Source organism: Acomys russatus, chromosome 3 (assembly GCF_903995435.1).
Source record: "Acomys russatus chromosome 3, mAcoRus1.1, whole genome shotgun sequence".
Classification (NCBI taxonomy): domain Eukaryota; kingdom Metazoa; phylum Chordata; class Mammalia; order Rodentia; family Muridae; genus Acomys; species Acomys russatus.
In genome coordinates, this window is record NC_067139.1 from 59,425,060 (window position 1) to 59,451,141 (window position 26,082).

The 26,082-nt window shown below is 44.7% G+C and overlaps 1 protein-coding gene and 1 pseudogene across 2 annotated transcripts in view; both read left to right on the top strand.

The window, feature by feature from the left end:
- Stimate (STIM activating enhancer) overlaps nt 1-26,082 on the top strand; it is a 51,907-nt gene that overhangs the window by 7,029 nt on the left and 18,796 nt on the right. Inside the window, exon 1 of one of the 2 annotated variants that reach the window (XM_051140935.1) lies at nt 21,992-22,415. The exons of the other annotated variant lie outside the window; for it this stretch is intronic. Coding sequence (XP_050996892.1) covers nt 22,316-22,415 — 100 coding nt within the window. The 5' untranslated portion in view covers nt 21,992-22,315. Of the gene's footprint in view, nt 1-21,991; nt 22,416-26,082 lie in introns of those variants that run through there. 2 annotated transcript variants of the gene reach the window in all.
- On the top strand, nt 5,023-5,495 carry LOC127184599 (40S ribosomal protein S15a-like; annotated as a pseudogene).

Sequence of the window (26,082 nt, forward strand, 5' to 3'; positions counted from 1 at the left end):
TAAAACTTTCTTGAACAAAGTGTGTGAGTGGGGCTGGGGATTTATAACATGTATTTTATGAATATTTACATAAATACATTTGAAGTGATTTGCCAATTATTTCATGCATACTGAGTTACCTTTTGCATATGTGTTTCTAAAGCCCTGTGGAGGTGGTGGTCCTCTTTGAGGACTGAGGTCTTGTGCCTGAGCAGCAACTGAGGGGAGAATCGGAGTTGCTAACTGGTGAGAAAGGGATTTCCAGAGCCCTGTGTGATGCATGGATGCCTGTCACAAGCCCAGAGTTCATAGTTCATCTGCCTTGTGCTATGTGACGATTAGTCATTTTAAAAGTTATCAGAGGCAGGCGGATCTCTGTGAATTTGTGGCCAGCCTGGTCTACAAAGTGAGTTCAGGACAGTCAGGCCTGTAGAAACCCTGTCTTGAAAAACAAAACAAAAACCAAAAACAAACAAAGAGTTACCTTTCCCTATAAGTTACTCTGTGCATAGAAGCAGTCAGCCTCTGAGATTCTCCCCCAGCTTACATGGCATCCTTGTGCCCCGAAGCTTTTCAAATTAGCACTATTGGCATTTTTGAATCATATTAATTTCTGTGGTGCGGAGCTGTCCTTTGTATTATAAGGCACTTAGCAGTATCTGTGGCTGATGCCCACTAGACGCCGTAGCAACCCCTGTATTGTGACAACCATTAAAAATATCTTGATATTGCCAAGTGTTCTTTGGGAGTACAGTTGTCCCTATTTGAGAATCGCTGATCTGTTCAGCATGTGCCTTACACAGGAAGCTCCTTTCAGCTCACAATAGCAGAGCAGTATACTGTCTGTCTCCAAGTGTGAGAGCAGTAGACTGTCAGACCTTAACAAAGAGTTGCCCTCCTAAGCCTTATCGTGCCCCATCTATGCCCCAGTGTAGTGAACATTGTAAGGCCTTTTATCCTGACAGCCACCCACCTTAATACTTGTACCCCCTTATAGGTGTGGAAATTGAGCTATAGAGAAGTTTACTCGGGGTTACACAGTCAATAAGCAGAGCCATACAGTCCACCTCTGGAGAGCTCCTTTGGGGTGAAAAACAAAGGAGAGTCCTTATTGAACTGGCTTTTATCATCTATTAGTTATGCTACTTTCATAGAGGTGCAAGGAAAGTAGAGACAGCCCCAGCCCAAGGTTTATGTTGTTTTGTTTTGAGGTAGAGTCTCCCCTAATTCTAGCTGCTGTCCCTTGTCTGCATCTCCAGAATGCTGGGGTTAAAGGTGCACATAACCTCACCAGCATCTATCTTTGGTTTCTTAATCTAGCCCTGATTCTGTCCATCTCCCAGGGTTAGACATAGAACCTTGCTAAGCTGTGCAAGTTCTGGAAATTCTCCTGTCCACCCTGTGAGCGAGCATGCCCACCCTGTGAGCATGCCCAGGGTTGACCTTTGACTTGGGATGTTTCCAAACAAGAATTCTGCTCATCAGTAAATTCTGGAATCCTGGGCCTTTGTGACCAGGAGGAAAGGCCTTCTCCCTTGAGTACTGAAGTCCTGAGTTGTCCTTATCATTTCGTTTGGCTTCTGGAATTTTCATTCTACAGGGTACTTTGTGCAAGAGACAGGGTCCTGTCAGGCTATTTTGGAAAGGAGGGGAAGGTTCATTATGACCACGGACACAGTTTTGCAGGGGGATAGGTATCACCCAGATAGGCAGCCATGGAGAAAGAAGGGAGGTTTGGGAGTTCTTGCCAACTTTGACACTTCTTTAAAGACCTGGTACAGATCTCCAGTTGCCTGGTGGATAAGGCACAAAGACTTAGGGCACATTCTTTGGCTTTCCCTATCACTGACCATTGATGTCCATCAGGAGCTTTTGTGCTTTTTCTTTATTTCTCTGTTCACAAAGTTGTATGCACAGGCCAGATCACACATGGGGGCCAAACCTATTTTATAGCTGTGTCATTTCCCAAATACTGCCTCCTTCCAGTACTTTCTGTAGTGTTCAGGCTTCTCTAGGCTTCTTAAGCTCATCTATATTCTTCATGGGTGTTTTCATTTTCCTAGAAGATGCTTTGAGTGTCATTATCAGAAATGATGTAGAGAGAGAAGGTAGTAACTGCATTTTCAGAGTTGACATCCAGCATGAGCAGTGGCGGCAGCAGCAGCAGCAGCAGCAGCAGCAGTCTGTCCTACTGCGCAGAACCTGCACAGTGACTGTCGTGGCAGAGATGGCCTAAAGCCTTTCTATTTGAGCAAGATGAAATACTTACAACATTGCAGCAAGCAAGGTCCTTTGTACCGTGTGTGTGTGTGTGTGTGTGTGTGTGTGTGTGTGTGTGTGTGTTGTTCATCTGGAGAGAGCTGGGTGTGTGGGAGACAGTGAGAGCACTTCTGAACAAACACATCACACATGTGGCTCTCGTTAGCCTTGTTCTTGGATTTTTGAGGCAGCAAACTCCCAAGTCTTGAGTTCTTGGTTTCACAGGCTACCCAAAGGGGTTCGAGCACAGGAGGGTCTAGAGACGAGAGTATATTAGTTTCCTACGGTCATAGTTGAAAGACATAGTGTTAATGTCATCAAGAATCCTAGTTCACAGATGGGATTTGGCTCAGTGGTAGAGCATTCATCTACCATGCATGAAGTTGGGTTTGATCTCTAGCATAGGACTCAGGGCTCTATCAGAGTTCTTTGCAGCTATAGTGGGGAGGTCTTACTGGTGGTCTGGGGCATTCAGTACGGCAGAGGAGTGATGCCCGAGTGTCTAGCTCAAGCAAAGAGTACATAGCTTTAAAACAAAACCAAAACCTTTATACATGTATAAAAAGGAAAACTCACTCTCTTCTGCTATATATTCACAATGTGGACTACTACTGACCCCAGAAATGGGGAATTTTCCTTCTCTTTTCTTGGCGCATAGCTCTCTCCCTGAGGCAGCAAAGACAAACTAGAATTTCTCTTCTCTCAGGTGAGTCAATTCTAACAAGCCATCAGTCCTGCAGTTGCAGATAACCTGCAGTGTCATCCCATGTAATTCCGTTCTGGGATTATCTCCTCGGGCTTTGCATCTGATCCTACAGGAGGGCTGTCTTCAAGACTACCTTTGTTTAGCTGCCAAATCAAGCCTCAGGCTGGTTTATCTGTGCTTCTGACTCGCTGACTAGATGTTGGGACTCACAGAGCCAACTATTGGGTTTGGTTTATTTGTTCAGGTGACTCACAGAACTCAAGGAAATAATCACTTGGGTTTACTGGTTTCTTCTTTTGAACATGTAGGGACAGGGGCGGGGAGGGTGTGCACATGAAGGCAGGTGCACTCAGAGGCCAGAGGCATCAAAACCCCTGGAGCTGGAGTTAATGATGATTGTACGCTGCTAGATTGCAGGTGCTGAAACCTGAGCTCCAGTGCTCTTAACCACTGAGCCATCTCTCCTGCCCAGCTTGCTGGTTTCTTGTACAGGACATTGACAAAAGATACAGATGAAGAGACTCATAGAGCAGGGTAGGAAGGAAGGAGTGTGGAATCTCCATGTCCTCTCCAAGTGCGCTGCCTACTATTAACCTGCTCCTGGAAACTTCAAACAGCATGCTTTGGGTCTCTTATAAAGAGACCTTACTGCTTTGACGTGCCTGAAACATGGACAGAGGTGCTGAAATGTGATTGGACAAAAAGAACAGGGTGTAATACTAATGATAGATTGAGTCACGTTAGCTAGCAAGGCCTGCCTGTTCTTCATCAGGATCTCTTCTGAAGTAGAAGTCAGACAAGTCAGACACATCTCCATGGGGATTCGTGCCTTGACAGGCAGGGCAAGACTCAAATTCCTTTTAGCACCGGGAGGCTGGAGCTGGGGGACCGTCACAGGCTAGGCCAGCCTGAGCTATGTAGTGAGTTGCTGTCTCAAAAGCAACCTAAGAACCCTGGATGAAGGGAAAAAGTCATAGTGTAGTGCCATAGTAACATTGACTGGAAATAGATAACAGCTCAGAGTGTAGATGGAAAAGCCGGAAGAGTTCTAGGAGAAGCCACGGAAATGGGCATGGCAAAGACTTCTTAGGATACTAAAAGCTTAAGCATTGAAAATCATAAATTAGAATTCATTTAAATTTAAATTTTCTATTCGTTTGTTGTTTGTTTTGCCTCACTGTATAACATTGGCTGGCCTAGAATTTGCTATGTGGACCAGCTATCCTCAAACCCACAGAGATGTATCCGTTTCTGCCTCCCAAGTGCTGGATTCAAGGTGTGTACCCCACACCCCATACTCCACTCCATGCCCAGCTTAAGATCTCTATTTTTTAAATCATAGAAGAGGCAGAGTTGTTGCTTAAAGGCCCAAGAGTTTCATGTAAATAATGAGAATAATTTTTATGAGGCCAGGAAGGTGGCTCAGTGGGTGAAAGTGCTTGTCATGCAAGTCTGGCGACCTGATTTTATCCCTGGAGCCCCCGTAAAGGTGAGAGACAGAACCAATTGTGCTAAGTTGTCCTCCAACCTCCACGTGTGCGCACATGCACACCTAATCAATTATCTTAAAGGAATAGCCTACATACTGTTCTTAAGTAGAGATTGAACATCTCTAGTTCAAATCCAACAAGAGCTTCAGATTTTCTTCATCAAGGTGGCTCAGCCGGTAAAAATGCTTATATCAGCATGAGGACCTGAGTTCAGTCCCCAGAACACATAAAAATGGGAGGAAAGAACAGAACCCACAAAGTTGTGCTCTGACCTCTTCATACACACTGTGGCTTGCACGCGTGCACGCACGCACGCACGCACGCGCGCGCACACACACACACACACACACACACACACACACACACCACTATCAAAAAACAAAGTTTCAGATTTTCACTAGGAGTGCTTGAAATATAAAAAATTATATATCAGGAATACTGGTTTCAAACATTTCAGAAAAGGAGTATATCTGTATTTTTAAAATAATCAAAAGGGGAATTTAAATGTCTTATTAGAAAATATAAGGGACACACTGGATGCATAATTAGCCTAACTTAATCATTCCACACTGTGTGTGTGTGTGTCACCATGGTGCGCATGAATGTTCTGGCAGATGCTCTCAAGAGCATCAACAATGCTGAGAAGAGAGGCAAACGCTGGGTCCTCAGCAGACCATGCTCCAAAGTCGTCATCTGGTTCCTAACTATCATGATGAAGCATGGCTACATCGGTGAAATTGGGATCATTGATGACCACAGAGCTGGGGAATCGTTGGGAACCTCACAGGCAGGCTGAACAAGTGTGGAGTGATCAGCCCTAGATGTGATGTGCAACTCAGGGACCTAGAAAACTGTCTGAGCAATCTGCTTCCATCCTGTCAGTTTGGCTTCATTGTACTGACTACTTCAGCTGGCATCATGGGCCATGAAGAAGCAAGATGAAAACATATAGGAGGGAAAATCCTGGGATTATTTTTCTAGAGATGTAAATCATAAATAAAAAGCCTCTATGGATTGTGGGAAAAAAATGATGAGATACCATTATTCACCCACACACCAGGCCCGGTGGCAGCAGATTCATCATCTACTTCTGCTACTTCTACTCCTCCTCCTCTTTCTTCTTCTTCTTCTTCCTTCCTTCCTTCCTCTTCCTCCTCCTCTTCTTCTTTTTCCTTCTTTTCTTCTTCTTCTTTTCTGTCTTCTTTTTTCTCCTTTTTTACCATGGTGTGTCTTGACAATGAAATAAATGTTGGCAACCATAAAGAATGAGCCACTGATGCAGCAACATGGCTTATGGATGAAAATGCTGAGCAGAAGCAGGCAAATAAGAAGAATATAGTATGTCTCCACTAGAAGAAATCTTAGAGAAGGGGAACTCTCTAATCTACTGTGACAACAGATAAGAGAATGGTTGTCTAATGGTGGTAGGTGTGGGACTAAATGCAATGGGATATTTGAAAATCCAGGCAATATAAATAGAAAGCAAGTGGGTAAAAGTGTGCTTGGCAAGCCTGAAGACCTGGTTAGATCCATGCGTATACATCACTCATGTGAGGGTCCAAGGCTGACGTCATTTGTCTTCCTCAATTACTCTCTCCTGTATTATTTGAGACGGGGTCTCTCACTGAACCTGGAACTCCAGAGTCTGCCTGTCTCCTCTGCTCCCCTAGTGCGTGGTTACAGATGCATGCTGCCACAGCAGGCATTTGTGTAGGTGCTGGGAGTCTGAGCTCAGGTCTTCATCCTTGCCCAGCAAGTGCTTTACAATTTGAGCCATCTTCCTGCTCCCTACCACAGGTTATAAGGAAAAATCAGATCACGAAGCCTGATGACTTAAGTTTGACTCCTGGGACTTCTACCATGTGGTAGAAGAAGAGGCCCCACTACTACCAGTTGTTCTGTGGCCTCTCCATGTGCACTGTGGCAGGCGCACACACATAAAGAAATGTAATTCAAAAGAAAAGAAAAATTACATCATAATAAGGAGTGCAGGGGAATATTTTTAAAGAGAACCAAAAGAAAAATTACATCATAATAAGGAGTGCAGGGGAATAATTTTAAAGAGAACCACATGGAATTTTTGGAATGGAAAATAAATTTTCCAAAAAAATTCAGTGGACAAGCGTAACAGAATTAGACTGCACAGGATGATACTGAATGTGAAAACATAACAATGGGACTTTATAAACTGAAGCACAGAGAGAAGACAGACTAAACAAAGCTATGACTATATCAAAAAGCATGATGTAGGATTGGATTTCCAGAAGAAATGAAAAAGAAAGGGCAGAAAAAAATTATTTGAAAAATTAAATAATGGCTGAATGTTCTCCAGAGCTGATGGAAACTATAAAGTCACAGATCCAACTCCAGGCAGAAGAAACACAAAATCACACTGTGCTAACAGTGAAATCAAATTGCGAAAAATAGTGATAGAAAAAAAAAAAAAAACTGTAAAGGACAGAAAAGAATGTTACATGCACACATACAAACATACTACATTAAATAACAAATAAATAAATACATCTTTGATTAAAAAATAGATAAAGGAACTTTGGTCGCTCTTTACCCAAAGCAAGTGGTTTAGCCTTTTGATTCCATCTTAGCCCCTGGCTGGACCTTTTATCAGTTACATTTTTTAGTTACAGTCTCAAAGTTCAATGTGATGTTAGGAGGTTATGTATACCCTAGGAAGGAGTTGTGTGCCTGTCTTGCCCCGTGCCTGCCTTTAAGGGACTGGCTTCCAGCTTGCTATGTTGCAGAAACTGACCTTAAATACCTTAAATGCCTAAATACCTCATCCTTCCAAATGCTGGGATAACAGGTCATATGCCGCCATGTGCATCTCTTCAGTTTCTTAACATTAAACACAGTAACATAAAAAACTATAGTTTTAGACTCCTGCAAACTACCTAGGAATCATATGCTCTCAGTGCCTCCTGCTTCCTGTCCTTTCTCCTTCTGTCCTGTCATGCTGTGTAGTACTGTAAGTGACAGGTCTTAAGCACTTCTGAGTAACCTTTTATAGCACCAGTGGGTTCAAGCCACCCCTTTTAGCAGAATCCCACCCCCACTGTCTTTTTTTCCCTCAGTGCTGAGACTCAACCCCAGGGTTTTGCCTGTGCTCGGCAAGCTCTGCCATTACGCCTCACACCCAGTTCCATAGCAGACTTTCCTCTGCTTCTGTAGAGGTAAGTCAGAAATCAGTTTTAGTCCAAACCACTATTTTGATTGTGAAGTAGAATGGGAGGACTCTCCTTTAAGAAGGATGAAAACACTATGATACAGTGACACTTTCCTCCTCCTCCTCCTCTTCTTCTTTTGGTTTTGTTTTGGTTGTCTGGTTGGTTTTCCTGTCTTAGAGGGCCATTAGCCAAATGCTTAAGCAGAGAGTATGACAGTGTCAGCTTAGACCAAATTGAAAGCAAAATAGCAGCATCCTATCCCACAAAGTTGCATCCATTCATGTTTAGTAAAAATGTCCTGAGGCATCAGTGTGGAGAACCTAGACGCCATCGCTGTGCTGGACCCCACGATCCCCATCCCTGGTCTTCATAGCCTGTGCAGTGTCTACCGTTGTCATGTCCGTGTCTGTAAACAGTATTGTCTGTGATCATGTGTGGCATCTGAGAGTGGGTTATTAACAGAACTGCAGCTTGCCTTTTAGCTTGGGTATGCTCCCGCATGGGCTCCGTCTCATCATTTGCAGTCAGCTTCCAAACAGCATTACATTTGGGAGTCACACGGCGCCAGTGCTTGAAAAGGAGTCTGCGCACTGGTGACTTTTTACCCACTTGTATCCCGGTTGTGGCCCGGAGGAGCCCTCTCAAGTACTAAAGTCCTAGTGTATACGCAGTGCAGAGTTTGGCTTTGTTCTCTGCTGTAAAAGAGATGCCTTAGTAGGTCTTTGTTCAACTAACAGCTCTTCTTTAGAATGTGATGACACAGTTGTTATTCTCCTAATGGTTTTAGTGTGTGTTCATGTGTGTGTGTGTGTACATGTGCGCTCGTGTAAAGGCCAGAGAGTGACTTTGGGTATCTTCCTCAGTCACTCTCCACATCGTCTTTTGTGGTAAGGTATCTCACTCAACTCGGAGCTCATCAATTCAGATGGGCTGGCTGGCAAGCCAGTGCACTTCAGGGATCCACCTGTCTCTACTCCACAGAGCTGAGCTACAACCACACATAAAGGTGCCAGATCTTTACACTGAGTACTGAAGATCCCAACTCAAGTCCCCAAGCTTGCACAACAGGCACTCTAGTGATTGAGCAGTTCCCCAGGCCCTTTTGATTTTTTGAAAAATACGTGGGGGAGAGGGGTTTGCCTGCATGTATGTCTATGCGCCACCTGCATGCCTGATTCCCACAGAGCTCAGAAAAAATGTATTTGATCCCCTGGAATTGGAGTTATGTTAGTTGTGAGCCATGATACAAGTGCTGGAAACCAAACCCTGGTACACTGGTCCTTTCCAAAACCAACAAGTGCCCTTAACTGCTAAGCCATCTTTCCAGCCATGCCCCTTATGATTCTTGATAACAGAGAGCTGAGTTAGTTCTTGACGGTGTGTTTTAATTCTGCTTTCTTTGGCTCTGTTCTTACACTTGCCACATTTGGATCCTTTCTCATGGTATCAGGTGTGAGAGCTCAGCCAAGGACCTTGCAGATCGCTTGGTTAGAGAACGAGGCCAAAGGTTACTGCTGACCAGGACCTTGCCGGGTTGGAGAGCCCTATCTCTCCTTTGTCTCCGGGGACCTTGTGGGCTGTGTGCAGCCTTTTTCCAATGGCAAGTTGTGTAAGCAGACCAGTTTTAGAGGAGATATACCAGAACCAGGATATGTTGGCTCTCTAGAATTGGCTTAGTTCCATTCTAGACTTTTAGGAAGGTGGGAGCCAGAAGCCAAGGGAAGACATAATTAGGAATCAGTCTGAAAATCATCATCAGGCAAGTTTCTCTCCAGATCTCTAAATGTTGACGTGACTTCCCCCTCACTCCATGTAGCTGACGTTTGCAGCCTTCTTTTTTCTCTTATAAACTTTATCTTCCACTAAGCAGTCTACTATTCAGCCTTAGTTATTGGGGGCCACTCCACTTGGTGCCTCTCATAATCATCGCCTACACAGAGGGCATTTCCCCAATGTAAGGGATCTACGCGTGACCAAATGAGCCCTCAGCTCAGCAGTCCTCATGACTGTAACCTGCTTTTCCTCTACAACCTCCCTCTGCTAAGGGCCTTTGTTTATGGCAAGTTTCCTCCATGCTGGTACACTTATCACAGATCACTTCTGCTCTCCCCGTCCACCTGTTCTTTGTCAGTGAAGAAAAAGTGGGAATAGATGAGAAGCTGGAGGCACCCACAGCATCAGACCACTCTGGATAAGATCCCCACTGATGACCCAAGCAGGCTGCCTGCCTGTGCAGCTCACTGGAGGCTGATCTCTCACGTGTAGCACTCCTGGGCTGTGGTTATTGTGAGCAGACTTCTTGGCTGCTGTCTGCTCTCCTGACTCTTATCACTTGATTCCCAACTCTGCCTTTGTTTTGCTCAGATTTTGCCTGACTATACAATTTGTGTTGTTCGAAAAGAGAATGCAACTGTGTCCCTCCAGTGTCAACTGATATTCTTTTAATCATTCTTCTAAGGCTACCTATTAATTTGTTTCTATGAGTAAGGTTGTAAAGAATATCTTGTTCCTAGAGGTAAAGGGATTGGGGAGTGTTTTTTGGAGGATCATCTGGGTAAATATATAGTACCCTCACCAGGCCAAAGTATGTTCTTGTAGCATCCCTCATTTGCACAGCAGAGGGTGTTTCTCTGAAAACTGATCATTGCCATGTTATTAACAGTCTCACACATTCCTTTTTTGTTTTTGTAGTGTTTTTGTTGTTGTTGTTTGTTTTTTGTTTTGAGACAGGGTCTCTTGTAGTACAGTCTAAGATGACCTTGAGTTTACAGTCTTACCTCTAACCTGAGTGCTGGGTTTATGTGCGTGCACCACCACACCCAGTGCTGGGGGATACCCAGGGCTTTGAGCATGCTACCTGAACATTCTGCCAATGGTTCTCTATCTTGAGCCTCCAAAAAGAAAAGGCATAGCAGGCTGGCCTTGAACTTGTAATCCTCCTGCCTTATCCTCTTGAGCATTTGCCTACCAGTGTGTGCCACAATAATCAACAGCTTTAAATTTTGTTGTTTTGTGGTGCTGCTATTGAATGGGGTCTTGTGCATGCACACAAATGCTCTGGCATTAAGTTATACCCCCAGTGCCACCTTTTATTTTAACATTGTTTTTCCCACCAGTACTTTCTAAAGGCAGTGTCTCCATGCCTCTCATCTGTTGAGACCATCATGTTGCCCTCTGAGACTCTGCAGAGCTAGTTCTCCATAGACAAACCTCTGACTTCTGCACAGCTTCAAAACAAGCCAGTTTCTGTTGTCTTTTCTTTGGAAAAAGAAGTGCCGTGTTTCTGTGTGATGTTACTAGGATAGAAATACATTTGGGGAGGCTCTTGGGCAACTTGGGCAGATAAACACTTGACATCAGTGTGGTTCAGCCGAGGCTGGTTGTAAGCCCTGACATCACACTTCCTAAATTGGGCCCTGGCCTCTCCTAACCACCACACCTTGCTGCACAGTGGTAGTTGCCTAGTACTGTGTGGCTTTTTACCAGATAACCTTATCCTTCTGAGATTCTTATCTTCAAGTTGATAGTGCTGATTACCAGTCTTGACAGGCTTTTATGAGAGTTGTGCTGCATGAGGTACTTAATATAGTAGTGCCGAGTGAGTGTTAGCCCACTGCACCCCACTTTGGTGACTGCTTTCCCCCATACCTGGTCCTGGGGAGTTAGGTTAGTTCCCAAGCTACCACCGCTCAGTAGAACTAGGAGACTATGTACCACTTAGCCCAAGTCTCCATGTACACATGGAGCTGGAGGGATTGAGTGGCCCACTTCAGCTTCCCAGCAGTCCCAGCCTCCACTTTTCTCCCTCCACTACCTACTCTGACTGCTGTTTTCTGCGCCCTCACTATAGCGCATGTGTTCCTATGTTTGTCCTAGTGTGTCCTTGTTGTATACTGTGGCTTGAGGAAGGAACTCTTCCCACTGTAAACCAACTTTCCTAACTGACATTGTGCCCTTGGCCTCAGCAGCCCACAAGTAGAGCTTAAGAAGCCACCAGTGGGGAAGTGCCAGGAGCCTGTAGTGATGATGGAGGAATGTTGCGTGCTCTTGGGAAACATGAGCCGTTGCCTTTGTCCCGCTCCCACTGGCAGAGCAAGTGTGCAGTTGCCCAAAAGCCTGAACTACTCAGGGTGATTGCAGAAGCTGCTAACCTACACTAAGATTTGAGTTGACTTCTAACTGTACATCATAAAACTTTGATTCATTCTTATAAAGGTACCCTCTCCACCATCAGGACTAAATGGCCTTCTGGAATTGTTTTGCCATTTAGATTTACCTTTTTTAAAAGACTGTGGCACTTGGGGGGCATGTGGAGGCCAGAGGACAACTTTGTGGAGTCAGTTCTCGCCTGCCTTTTCATAGGTTTGGGCTTGAATTCAGAACCAGGCTTGTACAGGAAGTGCCTTTACCTGCTGAGCCATCTTGCTGGCCTTCAATTTACCTTCTTAGGGTGGCTTTCTCTTCGAAGCTCTTTTTGACTTTTGTAATCCAGATTATTACATATAGAGGCCTGAGTTTCACAAGCTTTCTTAGTACCTAGAGGCCAGACTCATTCTTGATACTGGTTCCTGGCCAGTAAAGGTTGGCAGTGTCCTGGTTCCAATGTCACCAGTTACCATCTGTAGGCTCTCTTTAATTCCTCTGAACACCAGTTTATTCTCTAAAACTGATGATTCCATCCACCTCCTAGGGTGAGTGAAGGATGACTGAGCTAGTATAACTGGAGGCTTGCTGGGGGCCATCAGTCTCACTGATTTGACAATACCTTATCTGGTCAGGCTCCCTCAGGAATCCTCAAAGAAACTCAGCTGAATACACATTGAGTCTAGATAGCAGCTAAGTCTATTTGTCCTTAAAGATACAGTGAGGTGTTTCTGGGGACCATATTGGGATGAACCTCTCCTTACCCTCTATCCTCACCATCAGACTATTCTCCCAAATGGGCCAACTGTTCATAGGAACATGCTCTGCTCACCAGGGCTATGGAGGACAAAGACCCTCTGAATGAGCCTCCTTCACAATTGCCAAAAACTGTCATTGAACATATAGACCTGCAAATGTTAAGAGGAAAAACAATCAACTTTATGAGTGGAGCACACTGCACTCTTTCCTCTTCATGAGATGCTGTAGAGTCGACCAACTTTACATCGAGCCCTTTGGTCTGGTGTTCAGTCCCAAGACCCTCACATTTTCCTTCAAGATTCACATAGTGAAAACATCACAAACCCCTTCTCTGTGCCTAGTGTAGCTTCTGTTTTCTACCGTGTTTGGACTCTCTGAACAGCCAGAATCATACCAAAGCCTTGGTTACAGGGATGGAAGCTTGTGACTTGCAGGTCATCAACTGTGTGGCAGGGCCAGTGGCAGTCTCCTCCTCTGCCTCAGGAAGTGCTGCCTAGAAAGGTAAGGATCAGCTTTATGGTGGTGTTGGATAGGGGGTACATGGTCACCTCTGAGAACACAGACCGCAGCATCATGCACTTTCTAAGTTTGATAAGTTATAAGGTTGTTTGAAGGTTAGTCTTTTAGCAGGAAGAGGACCTTTAATAATCAGAGGTGTCTCTTTCAACACAACCGGGTTGATTGTTGGCCGGCTAATATTTAAAAGCGGTAAAAATGGGAAATCTTTTAATTAAAAAAAGTTGAAGTGGACAGGAGAGTCGCTTGGTGGTTAAAAGCACTTGCTGCTCTTGCAGAAGACTCAGGTTCAGTCTCATCACCCATATGGTACAGCTTATAACTGCCTGTTAACTCTAATTCCAGGGAATCCAGTGTCCTCTTCAGGCCTCTGCAGGTATATGGTGCACATAACTCACAAAGCACACATACATACACATAAAAAATGAACTTTTAAAAAGTAGAAGCATACAACAGACATTTTATTTTATCTCGTGTCTGTTAGTGTAGCATAAGAATGGCATTCTGCCCAGGCGTGGTGGCGCACGCCTTTAACCCCAGCACTTGGGAGGCAGAGGCAGACGGATCTCTGTGAGTTCGCGGCCAGCCTGGTCTACAAAATGAGTCCAGGACAGGCAAAGCTACACAAAGAAACCCTGTCTCGAAAAACAAAAAACAAAAACAAAGAAAGAAAAGAAGAAGAAGAATGGAGTTCTGGCCTGGCAGATGGGGCATAGGGAACTTGTGCCTACAATGGTAAAACTGTTGCAGTAACCTAGGTCCCCTTTGGTGGGACTCCACACCAGCTCAAGGAACCTGTTCCCATAGTCAGTGAGTTCTACCTGTTGGACACCTAATGTAATTACCTAAACTGTAATTTATAATTTTAAAAGGAAGACTCTTACGACCAAAGGGCTCATCTTTTTCTTTGTGCGTGTGCGCATGCACATGTGCGTGCATGTGTCTATGTTATGTATGTGGTGTTACAGGTGTGCGCACATGTGCATTCTTGTGTGCAGCATGTGGTTTTATGTGTGTAGAGAGGCCAGAGGTCAACATAAAGTGCTTTCTTCAACTGTTCTCTACCTTATTTTTGAGACAGGGTCTCTTACTGAATGTGGAGCTCCCCACTCAGGCTGACGGTGTGTTCCAGGGATCTTTTGTCTTTGCCTCCCCAACGCTGATTACAGAAACTACTGTGCCCAGCCTGTTGTTTCTAATGGGTGCTGGGCCTTTCAGGCGCTTTACTGACTGAGCCACCTTACCAGCCCCTGTAGCCTTTTCTTACTTACTTACCACCAAAGTAATGTGTTTACTGCAGACAGCCAGAACACGATGAAAGTAAGATGTTAACCATCATGCCATGCTTCGAGCCTAACCATGCCTACAATTTTATTGTGTGTACCTCTAAATTTGTGCATATTGGGTTGTATTTTGGGGGCAGGGGATGGGATCTGGTTTGCTTAAAAAATAAAAACCAAGACTGTAGCCCATCATGGCCTGGAATTCACACTGGCCTCAAACTCGTGGCTGATCCTCAGCCTAAATCTAAGTGCTGGAATAGGACCACAAATCCACGAGTCACCACATTTGCTTTACCCTTATTTCTTTTGTAAAGTAAAAATAAGTGTGCCTTACATATTTACTCTTTTAGTGACTTGCTTTTTACCATTACTTAGGGAATTTTTCTGTTTCACAGTAGATGGTCTTACTTCCTTTTTGGTTTTAGCTGTGCTGAGGATAGGCAAGCACACTATTACTGAACTGCACCCCAGCCTGGTCTTCCTAAGCAGCTTTATTGAGTTATATTTTATATACCACCAAAAACACCCATTTCAAGTTTATGGACTCCACCTTTTTAATAATTATACTCCATTGCATGATAATGAATTGTGTTAGTCGGGGTTCTTTAGAGAAACAGAACTTACAGAATGAATACATGTAGTAAACTTACTAGAATGGCTTACAGGCTGTGGCCCAGCTAGCCCAACAATGGCTGTCTACTAGTGGAAAGTCCAAGAATCCAGTAGTTGTTCCGTCCATAAAGCTGGGTGTCTCAGCTGGTCTTCAGTGTACATCTCTAATGCCAGAAGGTGTGGCCCAGATTGAGCTGAGATCTTCCCACCTCAAAAGACCCAGTTCAGTAGTAGGTCTTCCCATTTCAAATAATTTAATTAAGAAAAAAAGAAATCCCTCACAGGTGTACCTAGCCATTTGGGTTTTAGTTAATTCCAGATGTAGTCAAGTTGATAACCAAAAATAGCCATCCTAAGTCCATGCCTTGTCAACTTGACACATAATCATATCCCTTATGACATGATTAATTTACAAATGAAAACACTAGGTCATAAGTACATCTAACATGCTATAACTATCCCATGTTCAATTGCAGACACATTATATATTTAACCAGGTCATAATTATGCCTAACATGATACCATTGTCCCTCATACAACCACAAATACATTATAAATTTAGAATAGGTGGCAATGTCCCTTGAGGGACATTCTTTGAGCATCTCAACTTAAATATGGCAACCAATGATATTCTCTTAGTTAATGACAGTATGTGATAGAGAAATCGAGGAAACAAAACACAGATATCTGCAGAAACACATTCTTAACACAACATGACAGAAACACTTATGCCAATTATAACCCTTGTTTCTGCAGCTGGTTATATGACCTTAGCTGGTATTTATAACTACTTTCCTCTGCTACCCATTCTGTATTTTCTCTGCCTTCTGAAAGAACCTTCATTCTCAACAGTTCTGTGCCCTTTGTCATCCTGCCTGGATTAGGCTGTTGTAGTTTACCATTCACTTTAATCACAGGACACGGTAGCACAGAGAGACGCCCTAAAGGATCTCCTGCATAACCTTTCTGATAAGATTATGGAGAGGCAATCCAATTTTCCCCTGATAATCTGGACCAGTCACCCCTCCTAACACTCTTACTCTTTTCTTAGCCTGTTGGCTTAAGGCCATCAGAAGCCCAAAGTGTCCAGGGGCAAGTCTGAGCTTCCAGTTCAATGGGATGTTTGTTGTGGCTCCTGACAGAAACATGTCCTGCTCTGAAACCAAAACTAGGCCAGCAGAACTTAAGTGATGGGAACAGGAAGCAAACATTTTCTTGGTGGGTTACTAGGGGAGATAGTGGAACAATTCCCTTTTTCGTCCTTGATTCCTGGACCTGTGGATTCTCTGGGGAAACAAAAACAAAACATTCCATATATTGGATACTAAATCAAAGTATATACCACCTTCTGGAGAACCCTGCCCAAACCCTGTAGGCTGCTGCCACCTGATTGATACTGTAAGTGTGTCTTCAAAAGGCCATTCCATCTTTCTATCAGGCCAGCTGCTTCAGGATAGTGGGGGACATGGTGAGACCAGTGGACTCCATGACCATGAGCCCACTGCTGCACTTCTCTGCCAGTGAAATGAGTTCCTTAGTCAGAAACAATGCTGTGTGGACTACCATGATGGTGGAAAAGGCATTCTGTAATCCCTGCATGGCAGTTCTGCAGAAGCATTAAGTTCAGGGAAGGCAAATCCATCAGCAGAATAAAAAGCTACTCCTGAAAGGGCAAGGCATTGTCCTTTCCACAGAGGAAGTGATCTAGTGTCACATCTTTGCCTTTAGGTCACTGGCTAGCCATCCTGGGGAATGGTGCCATATCTGGAGCTCAGTGTTGGTGTCTTTTGTTGACAGATCTGGCACTAAGCAGCAGCTGTAGCTGGGTCAGTCTTGGTGATTGGCAGTCCATGCATAACCCCCATCTCTGCCAACATAGCCACTTTGTTCTTGAGTCACTGGGCAGTGGCAGGGCTGGCTGACTAAAGGACAGACTGTCCACAGAACGGGTCATCATGTCTATTTGATTACTGAACAACTCCTCCGCTGAAGTCACCGTTTGGTGAGCATCTGCATGTGGCACAAGTATCTTCACATCCTTTGCCCATTTGGAGAGATCTATCCACATACTTCTTCCGCACATGTCTTTCTCATCAGTTTCCCAATCATGCTTTTTTCGGTCCCTGACCATTCAGCAAATCCATTGGCTACAGCCCATGAATCTGTGTACAATAGCCTATCTGGCCATTTCTTCTTCCAAACAAAATGCATGGCCATGTGAACTGCCCAAAGTTCTGCCTACTATGAAGAATTTCTCTTCACTAATGTCTTTCCAGATTGTCCCAGCAACGGGTTGTGATGCTGATGCTGATGCTGCTGTCCACTTCTGGATGGTGCCTGCATAATGTGCAGAACCATCAGTTAACCATATCCTAATCTTCTCTTCCTCAGTCAGCCGATCACAGGGAACACACCGTGAGGCTGTAGATGGATGCTTGGCAGCAGATAACAGTGGAACAGGACTAGAAACCATAGGCATTTGGGCAACTTCTTCATGTAACTTGCTTGTGCCTTTAGGACCTGCTTGTGCCAGATCACGTATATACCACTTCCATTTGATAATAGATTGCTGCTGTGCGTGTCCTACTTTATGACTGTGGGTTAGATACATGATGAGCAGCTCGGGTCACATGGGAACTTGGTGGCCCATTGTCAAATGTTCAGTTTCCATTAAGGCCCAATAGTAGGCCAAGCGCTTTCTCTCATAAGGAGAATAGTTGTCTGCAGACAATGGTAGAACCTCATTCTAAAATCCTGAAGGTTTCTTCTGTGATTCACCTATTGGGGTCTGCCAAAGGCCCCAGCAACATCCCTATCTGCCTCTGACACCTCAAGTACCATCAGGTCTGCTGGATCATATGGTCCAAGCGGTAGAGCATCCTGGACCTGGTGAAGAGCCTTCTTCTGTCCCAGGCCCCACATAGAGTTAGCAGCTTTCCAGGTAACTTAGCATATGAGTAATACACCTAAGTGAGGACTGTGCTGTCTCCAGAATCCAAATAGGCCCGCTAAGCATTGTGTTCTCTCTTGGTGGTGGTGTGGGGCCAGGTGGAGTAACTTATCCTTCACCTTAGAAGGAAGGTCTCTGCCCTATATCACTGCACTCCTAAGAACTTCACTGTATAGAAAGCCCTTGAATTTTGGTTGGATTTATTTCCCATCCTCTGATGCACATATATGCTACCAACGAGTCCAAAGTGGTTGCTACCTCCTGCTCACTTGGTCCAGTCAGGATAATGCCATCAATGTAGTGAGTCCATGTGATATTTTGTGGAAGAGACAAAGGATTAAGATCCCTTTGAACCAAGTTATGATAGGGATGGAGAGTTAATATACCCTTGAGGTCAAACTGGAGAGGTATACTGCTGGTCTTAGCAATTGAAAGCAAATTGCTTCTGGAGGTTTTTATGGACAGGTACTGAGAAAAGGCATTTGCTAGATCAATAACTGCATACCATGTACCGGGAGATGAGTTAATTTGCTCAAGTAAAGACAGCACATGTGGTACAGCAACTGCAATTATAGTCAGTACTTGACTGAGTTTTCAGTAGTCAACTGTCATTCTCCATGATCCATCTGTCTTCTGTACTGGCCAGATAGAGTTAAAGGGAGATGTGGGAATCACCACCCTTGCATCTCTCAAGTCCTTGATAGTGGCCTAATTTCTGCAGTTCCTCCAGGTATACAATGCTTTTTTTGATTCACAGTTTTCCCTGGCAGAGACAACTCCAAAGGCTTCTATTTAACCTTTCCAACCATACTAGCCCTCACTCCACAGGTCAAGGAAGCAATGTAAGAATGCTGCCAACTTCTAAGTATATCTATCCCAGTTGTATATAATGGGTCTGGGGAAATAACTGCAGGATGAGTTCAGGGACCCAGAGGACCTACTGTGAGTCAGACTTCAGCCAAAACTCCATTAATCACCTGACTTTCATAAACCGCTTCTTTAACTATAGGGCCACAGTGTTTATTGGGGTCTTTTGACATCAGCGTCATTTTTGAACCAGTATCCAATAGCTACCAGAAAGTTTCCTTTTCCCCACTGTACTGTTACCCTTGTACAGGCCTTAGGTCTCTGAGGAAGGACAATAAAAGTCTTAGGTACTGTATCAAGGTCCTTCCTCAGGGAACCCTGGCTTTCTCCCGTCATTCAAACTGGCTTAACTGTGGAAATTGGCTCGTGGTCCAAGATTACTGTTTGCCATGGTCCAGTGTAGCCTTCCTTTGATTTGTTTGAGAATTTTTTCCACTTAAACAGATGAAACAAAAATTGCAGTAGGTGTCTATCTATTTCATACCTGGAAACACCATATTGATTACCCAGTAAAAGGTCCATGCAAGTCATGCCACCATAAAATTCAGCTTGCCTGTTCTGCCTACCATTTGTCAGGCCACTGTGGACATTGCTTTTCTATGTTGCCCATTACAATACCTGTGATCACTTTGCCTTTGGAAGTCCACCTGGTCCCTGCTACTTCAGGGCTCAGCTAAACCTGTAGCCTTTAATTCATCTAACGGAACAGTAGCACTTCCAGCCCTAATATCTGGCACAGGAAAAAGGATGACAACAGAGCTCTTCAAATGTGTTTAGTGCCCCTCTCGTTATTTTGCATATTACACAATTAGTGACGAGCATGTGTTCTGGGCCATTCCAGGGTGGAGAATTAGGTTTTACCCAGCATATCTACTCTAGAATTGCAGCTTCCCTGAGCTTTAAACTCCCTTCATCAACACTAAGCCAATGGATATCAGATATCTCCAATTCCTTTTTCAGTAGGCCATCTTTTGTCAAATACTTCAGCCAACCAGTCAAACAAACTTTTGACAACTTTTATTGTTTTTTGTTTTCCCATGCAGATTTCCATATTAAACCTAGAATCTCCATTCAGAGGGCCCATATCAGTTAACTCAGCCTGATCCAGTTTTGTATTCCTTCCACCATTATCTCACACCCTTAAAATCCATTCCCATACATACTCCCCAGACTTCTGCTTGAATGAATTAGCAGACTCATTAAGCTCTGTGGTAGCATGGCACATCTCCTTGTGGACCACACCTTCTACCTCTCCTCTGGGAGTCTGTTTAGCCTTATGTCTGGTTATAGATCCAGAGGTCACCATTGCTGGACCCAGAGGGACATCAGTATTATCAGCCTGGCCTTGACTTCAGAGAAAGTTGCTGCTGGTTTAGGAGAGAATAACAGATTAATTTTTTTCTTTCAAAGGCAGAAAAGGCAATATTTCAGGGTTAGGGAAGGGAGCACATCTTCTGCTGAGGGTGGAGAGACTACTTACTCAGGTGAGATAAACCCCTGGCCATCTGAGGATTTAAAGTTCTCAGCTGTAATAGGGCCCTCCCTCACATCCCCATCCCTAATTACAGGATCCTATTCTCTGCCAATTAATGCCCTTAGTTTAACTGACAACAACTCTCTAAGGATGAGGCTTTATTTTTTGCTGTAATTCAGCCAACCTTGTAATTACGGCTTTGGTTTTATTTCAACTTCAGCTTTGTGGCCACTGGAAAGACAGCTCTCTTCCAGCGCACACTCGGAACCCTTTAGACTGCCGATGTGCATCTGGAGCCGGCCAGTTTTACCACCCTGCTATTGTTCTTCACCATATTCTGAGATTCTAAAAGCTGGTTAGTTTAATCATGTAGCTCATTCTCTTCCATTGTCAATTTATCCAGAGATGCTAGGAACAACTGGCCAGCATCATCATTTTCTTTTATTTTCCACAAGTTGCCAAAACTTATATACAGACTCACCGAATCCACTGCCTCTCACAAGAGGTGAGTCAGGATAATCAAATGCATTTGTCTCCTCAGGTGTGCACAGTAGTTCTCACCATGGGTTTTCAGCACTCTCCGCACTCCCAAGAGAGGCTTCGGTACATGGAGAGGGTTCAGTAGCTGTAGGTGTTGGCAAATAGGGAAGCCTGTTCCAGATACTTACAAAATTCATCCTTATTCTTCTGTTGCTCTGGAACCACTCCTGGTACCAAACTCTGCATTAGTTGGGGATCTCTAGAGGAACTTCTAGGGTGTGGGGACTTATTAGAATAGCTTATAGGCTGTGGTTCACCTAGTCCACTAACCAGAAGGTCTAAGAATCTAATAGTTGCTCAGTCCCTGAGGCTGGATGTCTTGAGTATACACCAGAATGCTGAGGAAGTAGACTCTAATGCCAGGGAAGGAATAGATGTTCTAGTGAACCAAGAGCAAGCAGGCAAAGAGCAAAAGCTTCCTTCTCCCATGTCCTTTATATAGGCTGCCAGCAGGAGATGTGGCCGGGTTAAAGGTCTGGATTAAAGGTAGATCTTCCCACCTTGAAGATATAGGTTAGAAATGGGTCTGCCAACTCAAATGATTTAATTAAGAAAAAAATCCCTCCTAGGTATATGTCCAGACATTTGGGTATAAGTTAATTCCAGAAGCAGTCAAGTTGACAGCCAAGAACAGCCATTACAAGTCTACCCTTGTTGGGCTGGAGAGATGGCTCAGCCTTTAAAGGCTAGGCTCACAACCAAAAATGTAAGTCCACCCCTTGTCAGTTTGACACACAATCACATCTCCTTATGTCATGGTTTGTTTCCAAATGAAAGCAATAACCAGTATTTCCAGAGTACCTCCTAGCTTTTCATGAGATCTGGATGTTGATAAAACACACACACCTGCACACACACACCTGCACACACACACCTGCACACACACACACACACACACACACACGCTCACTCCTATGAGATAAAATGAAATTTCTGCATTTTTGTTTGTTTGTTTGTTTTGTTTTGTTTTTTGTCCAGGACATGGAGGATAGCAATACAGAGGTGACACTGAGAAGATGCATCGTGTCTTCATGAGTCTCCCTAAGCGCACTGGTTAACTGGGAGAGAGTCTTTCCAGGGCAGCGTGTTCCTACTTAGAGTTTTGTCAGTATTCAGCGCAGAGTTACACAGCACTCCAGCCCCCTTAGGATGTACTCACAAGTCTCCAGCTCCTGATTCTTAGGTCAGACTGCATCCTGAAGACCTCATCACTCTATCTCCCTTTCCAGGTCCCAAAGCAGCATTGGAGGCACATATAACATTTCTGGTACAAGAAACTTCCGGTCACTGAGGCCACCCTGCCACCAGAGAGGTACCTCCTTTGGCCTGAGTTTTTCTGTGTACCAGGATCACAAACCCTCTTCTCCACCGTTATTATTTATTTTTTCACCAGCAATATCTATTTTGCAATTTTTACCACACCTATTAATCTTTGTTAATTTTGATGAAAAGGAATAGTTTGCATTTTCAAAATCAGCATCAAGACTTGTTGTGTATTTACCAGCTGTTCTTTCTGTCTATCAAACAGAATCCCTTGTGAGGTGCTGTGCAGATAATGCCGGGATTCGCTCCTACTTGGATCATTAGCGTTAGCAGTAGGCACTGCTGTCCCCCTCCCAGGGGAAGCTGTGGCTTCAAGGACTGTGTTCAGAAAAGTAAGCATTTTTACTAGTTTAGCTTTTCTGAGAGGCCATCATTTATCTCTTAGCCCTTGGCTGAACATGTGTACAACAGGTCTAAATCTGGCTACCTTAGAATCTTATCTGATTAAGAAAAAGTTAAGTCAGCCAGGCGTTGTGGTGCACGTGTTTAATCCCAGCTCAGCACTCGGGAGGCAGAGGCAGGCGGATCGCTGTGAGTTCGAGGCCAGCCTGGTCTACAAAGCAAGTCCAGGGAAGACAAGGCTAACATAGCAAGACTCTGTCTCCAAAAACAAAAACAAGAAAAAGTTAAGTCACTTCTGGTTAAAAACCTAGTCCTTTGGCTTTTGGCTTCTAAGGCCAGACACCATAATCAAGACCTGTGGGCCAGTGCCTTCTGCCTTGCCCTGGGGGTAGTTGTCCTCTGGCATTCTTGCTGGCTGCTCCTTCATTTAAGACCAAAGCAGTTTTAGTCTCTGAAGCTAAACTGAAAGAACCTGTCATGAAAATTCATGGAACTTATTGAAATCAAAATAAGTACTCACACAATCCTCAAGAGATGGAGCATAAGTGAGACTCTAAGTAAATTCTCTTGTTCGGTAAATGTTATTCAGCTACCTGATGTGAGCCAGGCTCTCTCTAAGTGCCATTGGTGAATAGGGTTGACTTGAACAGAAGCTTTGGACCCTACAGAGCTGACAAGCTATTGAAAACAAGACAAATTGCCCTGAAAACACAGAAGCCAGGTCTGTTGTCTCAAGCCAGTAGTCCCAACTAATGAGGCTGAAACAGGAAGATCATGATTTCAGCGCCTGCTCGGGCTACAAAGCAAGTCCTAGGCCAGCTTGAAGCTTCGACTTTGTCTCAGCCAAAATATAAATACAAAGGGCTGTGGATGTAGGTTAGTGGTGGGGCACTTGCCTAGCACACACATGGCCTGGGTTCAGTCTCCAGTACCAAAGGAAATAAGAAAGAAAAACCATGAGAATTTCTGAGTGCAGTGGATAGGTTGATGCATGGGCATGTTGCATACCTGCAGATGAGACTGTTCTGGAGAGGCTTCCAAGGAGGTGACCTGAGAACCGGGACAGGCTAAGACGAAGCCAGCCACTTGTTCATCTGGAGAAGAGTGCTGCTGACAGGAAGATGGAATGTGGGTGTTTAGTGCAGAGACGAGGCCTGTGCAGCTGGAGGGCGTGGGAGCTGGGTCAGAGAGTGAGCAAGATCCTGCCGTGAGGGACCTTGGCTAGAGAAGGAACTTGCCCTTTACTCCAGATACTAGGGAAAGGCATGGCATGGTTTTGTGTTTGTGTGTTTATAATTATTAAGGGATTATTTACTAATGTGAAATGTGCACATCTTAAGTGTGAGGTTCGATGAATTTCTGTGTCTCGGGTATTTTAAGTGAAAAGGAGACAGCATAATTCTAGAGAGGCCAGTGCCAGCTGAATGGGTGAGTGGGTGGATAACTGGACAGATGAGTAGATGGACGAGTGGGTGGACGGGTGGCTAATGACCAAGAAATAGTATGCCTTGTTACATAAAGCAGGGTTAGGCCCTGAGCAGGTTGTTGCTTTAATTTTTGGGAAAGTGATCAAAGGTGGCATCTGATACTTTTCTTTGCCATCTCTGCCCCAGAAAAGGGCCAAGAGAAATGAGTTTAATTCAGATCGCTGTGCCCGTTGACTTCAGCTTGGGCCCTCAAGTCCCCCATAGATGACTGCAGACTGTGGTGAGCAGACGTGGCCTAGATTTTCTGCCCTAACAACAGGTCCAGCCCATTCACCCAGCTCTCTGCTGAGGATGAGTCATGTGCTGGACATATAGGCATGCGATGCTTGTTCCTGTGGTGTGGTTCTCAGGGGTCACTACAAGGTCCCTCTTGGGAGGTAGCTTGTGGGTTACTGTCCTTTAGTATCCAAAATGCTGTCGGTCAGATTGTGTGTGTGTGTGTGTGTGTGTGTGTGTGTGTGTGTGTGTGTGTGTGTGTGTGTGTGTGAGATGTAAGCCATCATGGTCACTGTCTGTTATGACAGGAGGTGTCAATAGTTGATTGGCCTGCTTTCCCGTGTACTCATGAGAGAAAGTGGGCTGTTTAGAGATTAGAGAGCTGCCTCTCAGCCTATTACAATTACCATCTAGACTTTTGGGGGGCTCACTTAGGACAGAACCACCTGAAACATAGAGTTGAAAGAGATTTTAAAAGATATTTCATAAAAATGCTACCAAAAAGAAAATGGGGCCGGCCATAGTGTCCATACTTGTAATGCCAGCACTTGGGAGGCTGAGATGGGAAGGGAAGTTCAAGGCTAGCCGGGGCTCCTCAGCAAAACGTTATCTCAGAAAAGAAAACAGCATGCCTTAGATTTTATATATTTCCTGTATATGTATGTTTTCTAAAAGGTGTATTTTAATTCAAAGGTGAGGACGGTTGGAGGAGATGGGAGCGGCTTTAGCCAAGTCAAGCCCTGTACATTGTTGTGAGTGCTCAGGCACCAGCTGGTGGAGGAGCAGGGAAGCCTGCCAGCACAGGAAAGCAAATCAGGAGGCCTGGACCAGTTAGACAGTGGACGTGAGGAAAGGGGTGTGTCCAGAACTGCCGAGTCCTCCACACGGAAGCCTGGAAGGAGAACAGCTTCCAAAGGGTTGAGAAAGAATAAGCCAAAGAAGCATTGAGGCCATTGAAAGGGTAGAAAGAAGGAGCACAGTGGGGGAGCTTAAACTCCTGAACCTGCAGGAAAGGACGAAAGAAGTTGTCTGGCCTGGAGAGGTCAGGTTATAGCCAAGATCATACACTTCTGAGGCCAGTGTAGGCTGCAGCTCAGCAAGTGACTAGAAAGATGAACTCAGAGAAGAGAGGAAGACAGAGTGAGAGGCAGAGTGAACTTTGCTTTTCTGGGCTCATGTTCTATGCCAGTCCTGTGTTCTCTCCTTTAATCTTGATAAGCTGGTAATTCTTTTTTTAGTCTTAATTTATGTGCATTGGTGTGAAGGTGTCAGATCTTGGAGTTACAGACAGTTGTTAGCTGCCATGTGGGTGCTGGGAATGGAACCTGGGTCCTTTGGAAGAGCAGGCAATGTTCTTAACCACTGAGCCATCTCTCAAGCCCAAGCTGGTAATTCTTAAATTCTCTGTTCCTCGCCTCCCTCCCTCCCTCCCTCCCTTTCTTTGTGTGTGTGTGTGTGTGTGTGTGTGTGTGTGTGTGTGTGTGTGTGTACACACTAATTTGCAAGTTAGAGGCAGAGACAGCATTCAAAACCACCTCTGTCTCTGAAGCCCAGATAGTTGACTGACTGTTCTTTCAGAGGCTTGGGACCTTGTGCCTGCCTGTCATTAGGGCATGTGTACATAAAGGCCAAGAGCCTGCTTAGGGCCTCTCCACGGCCTTGAGGCACTTTGGAGTCCTTAAAACAACATGAAAGAACCTGTGTGAGAGACAGGGCTTCACTTGGTGCTGCTGGCCTCCAGTGCCAGGAGTCTCCAGCCTGCAGGCTTTTCCTCTTCTCTTTGCCCTGGAAGGGCTCTCAAACTCCCTGAGCCTTGCCCCAGGGGGTGTTGTGGGTGGCACCTTGAGTAGCCTCTTTGCTCTATCAATTATCTTCCTTCTTCAGGAGCACTATTAACAAGGAGCTAGGTCACTTGTGCTGGAGCTCTGCCTGAGTTCTGTGAACCTTGTTTTGA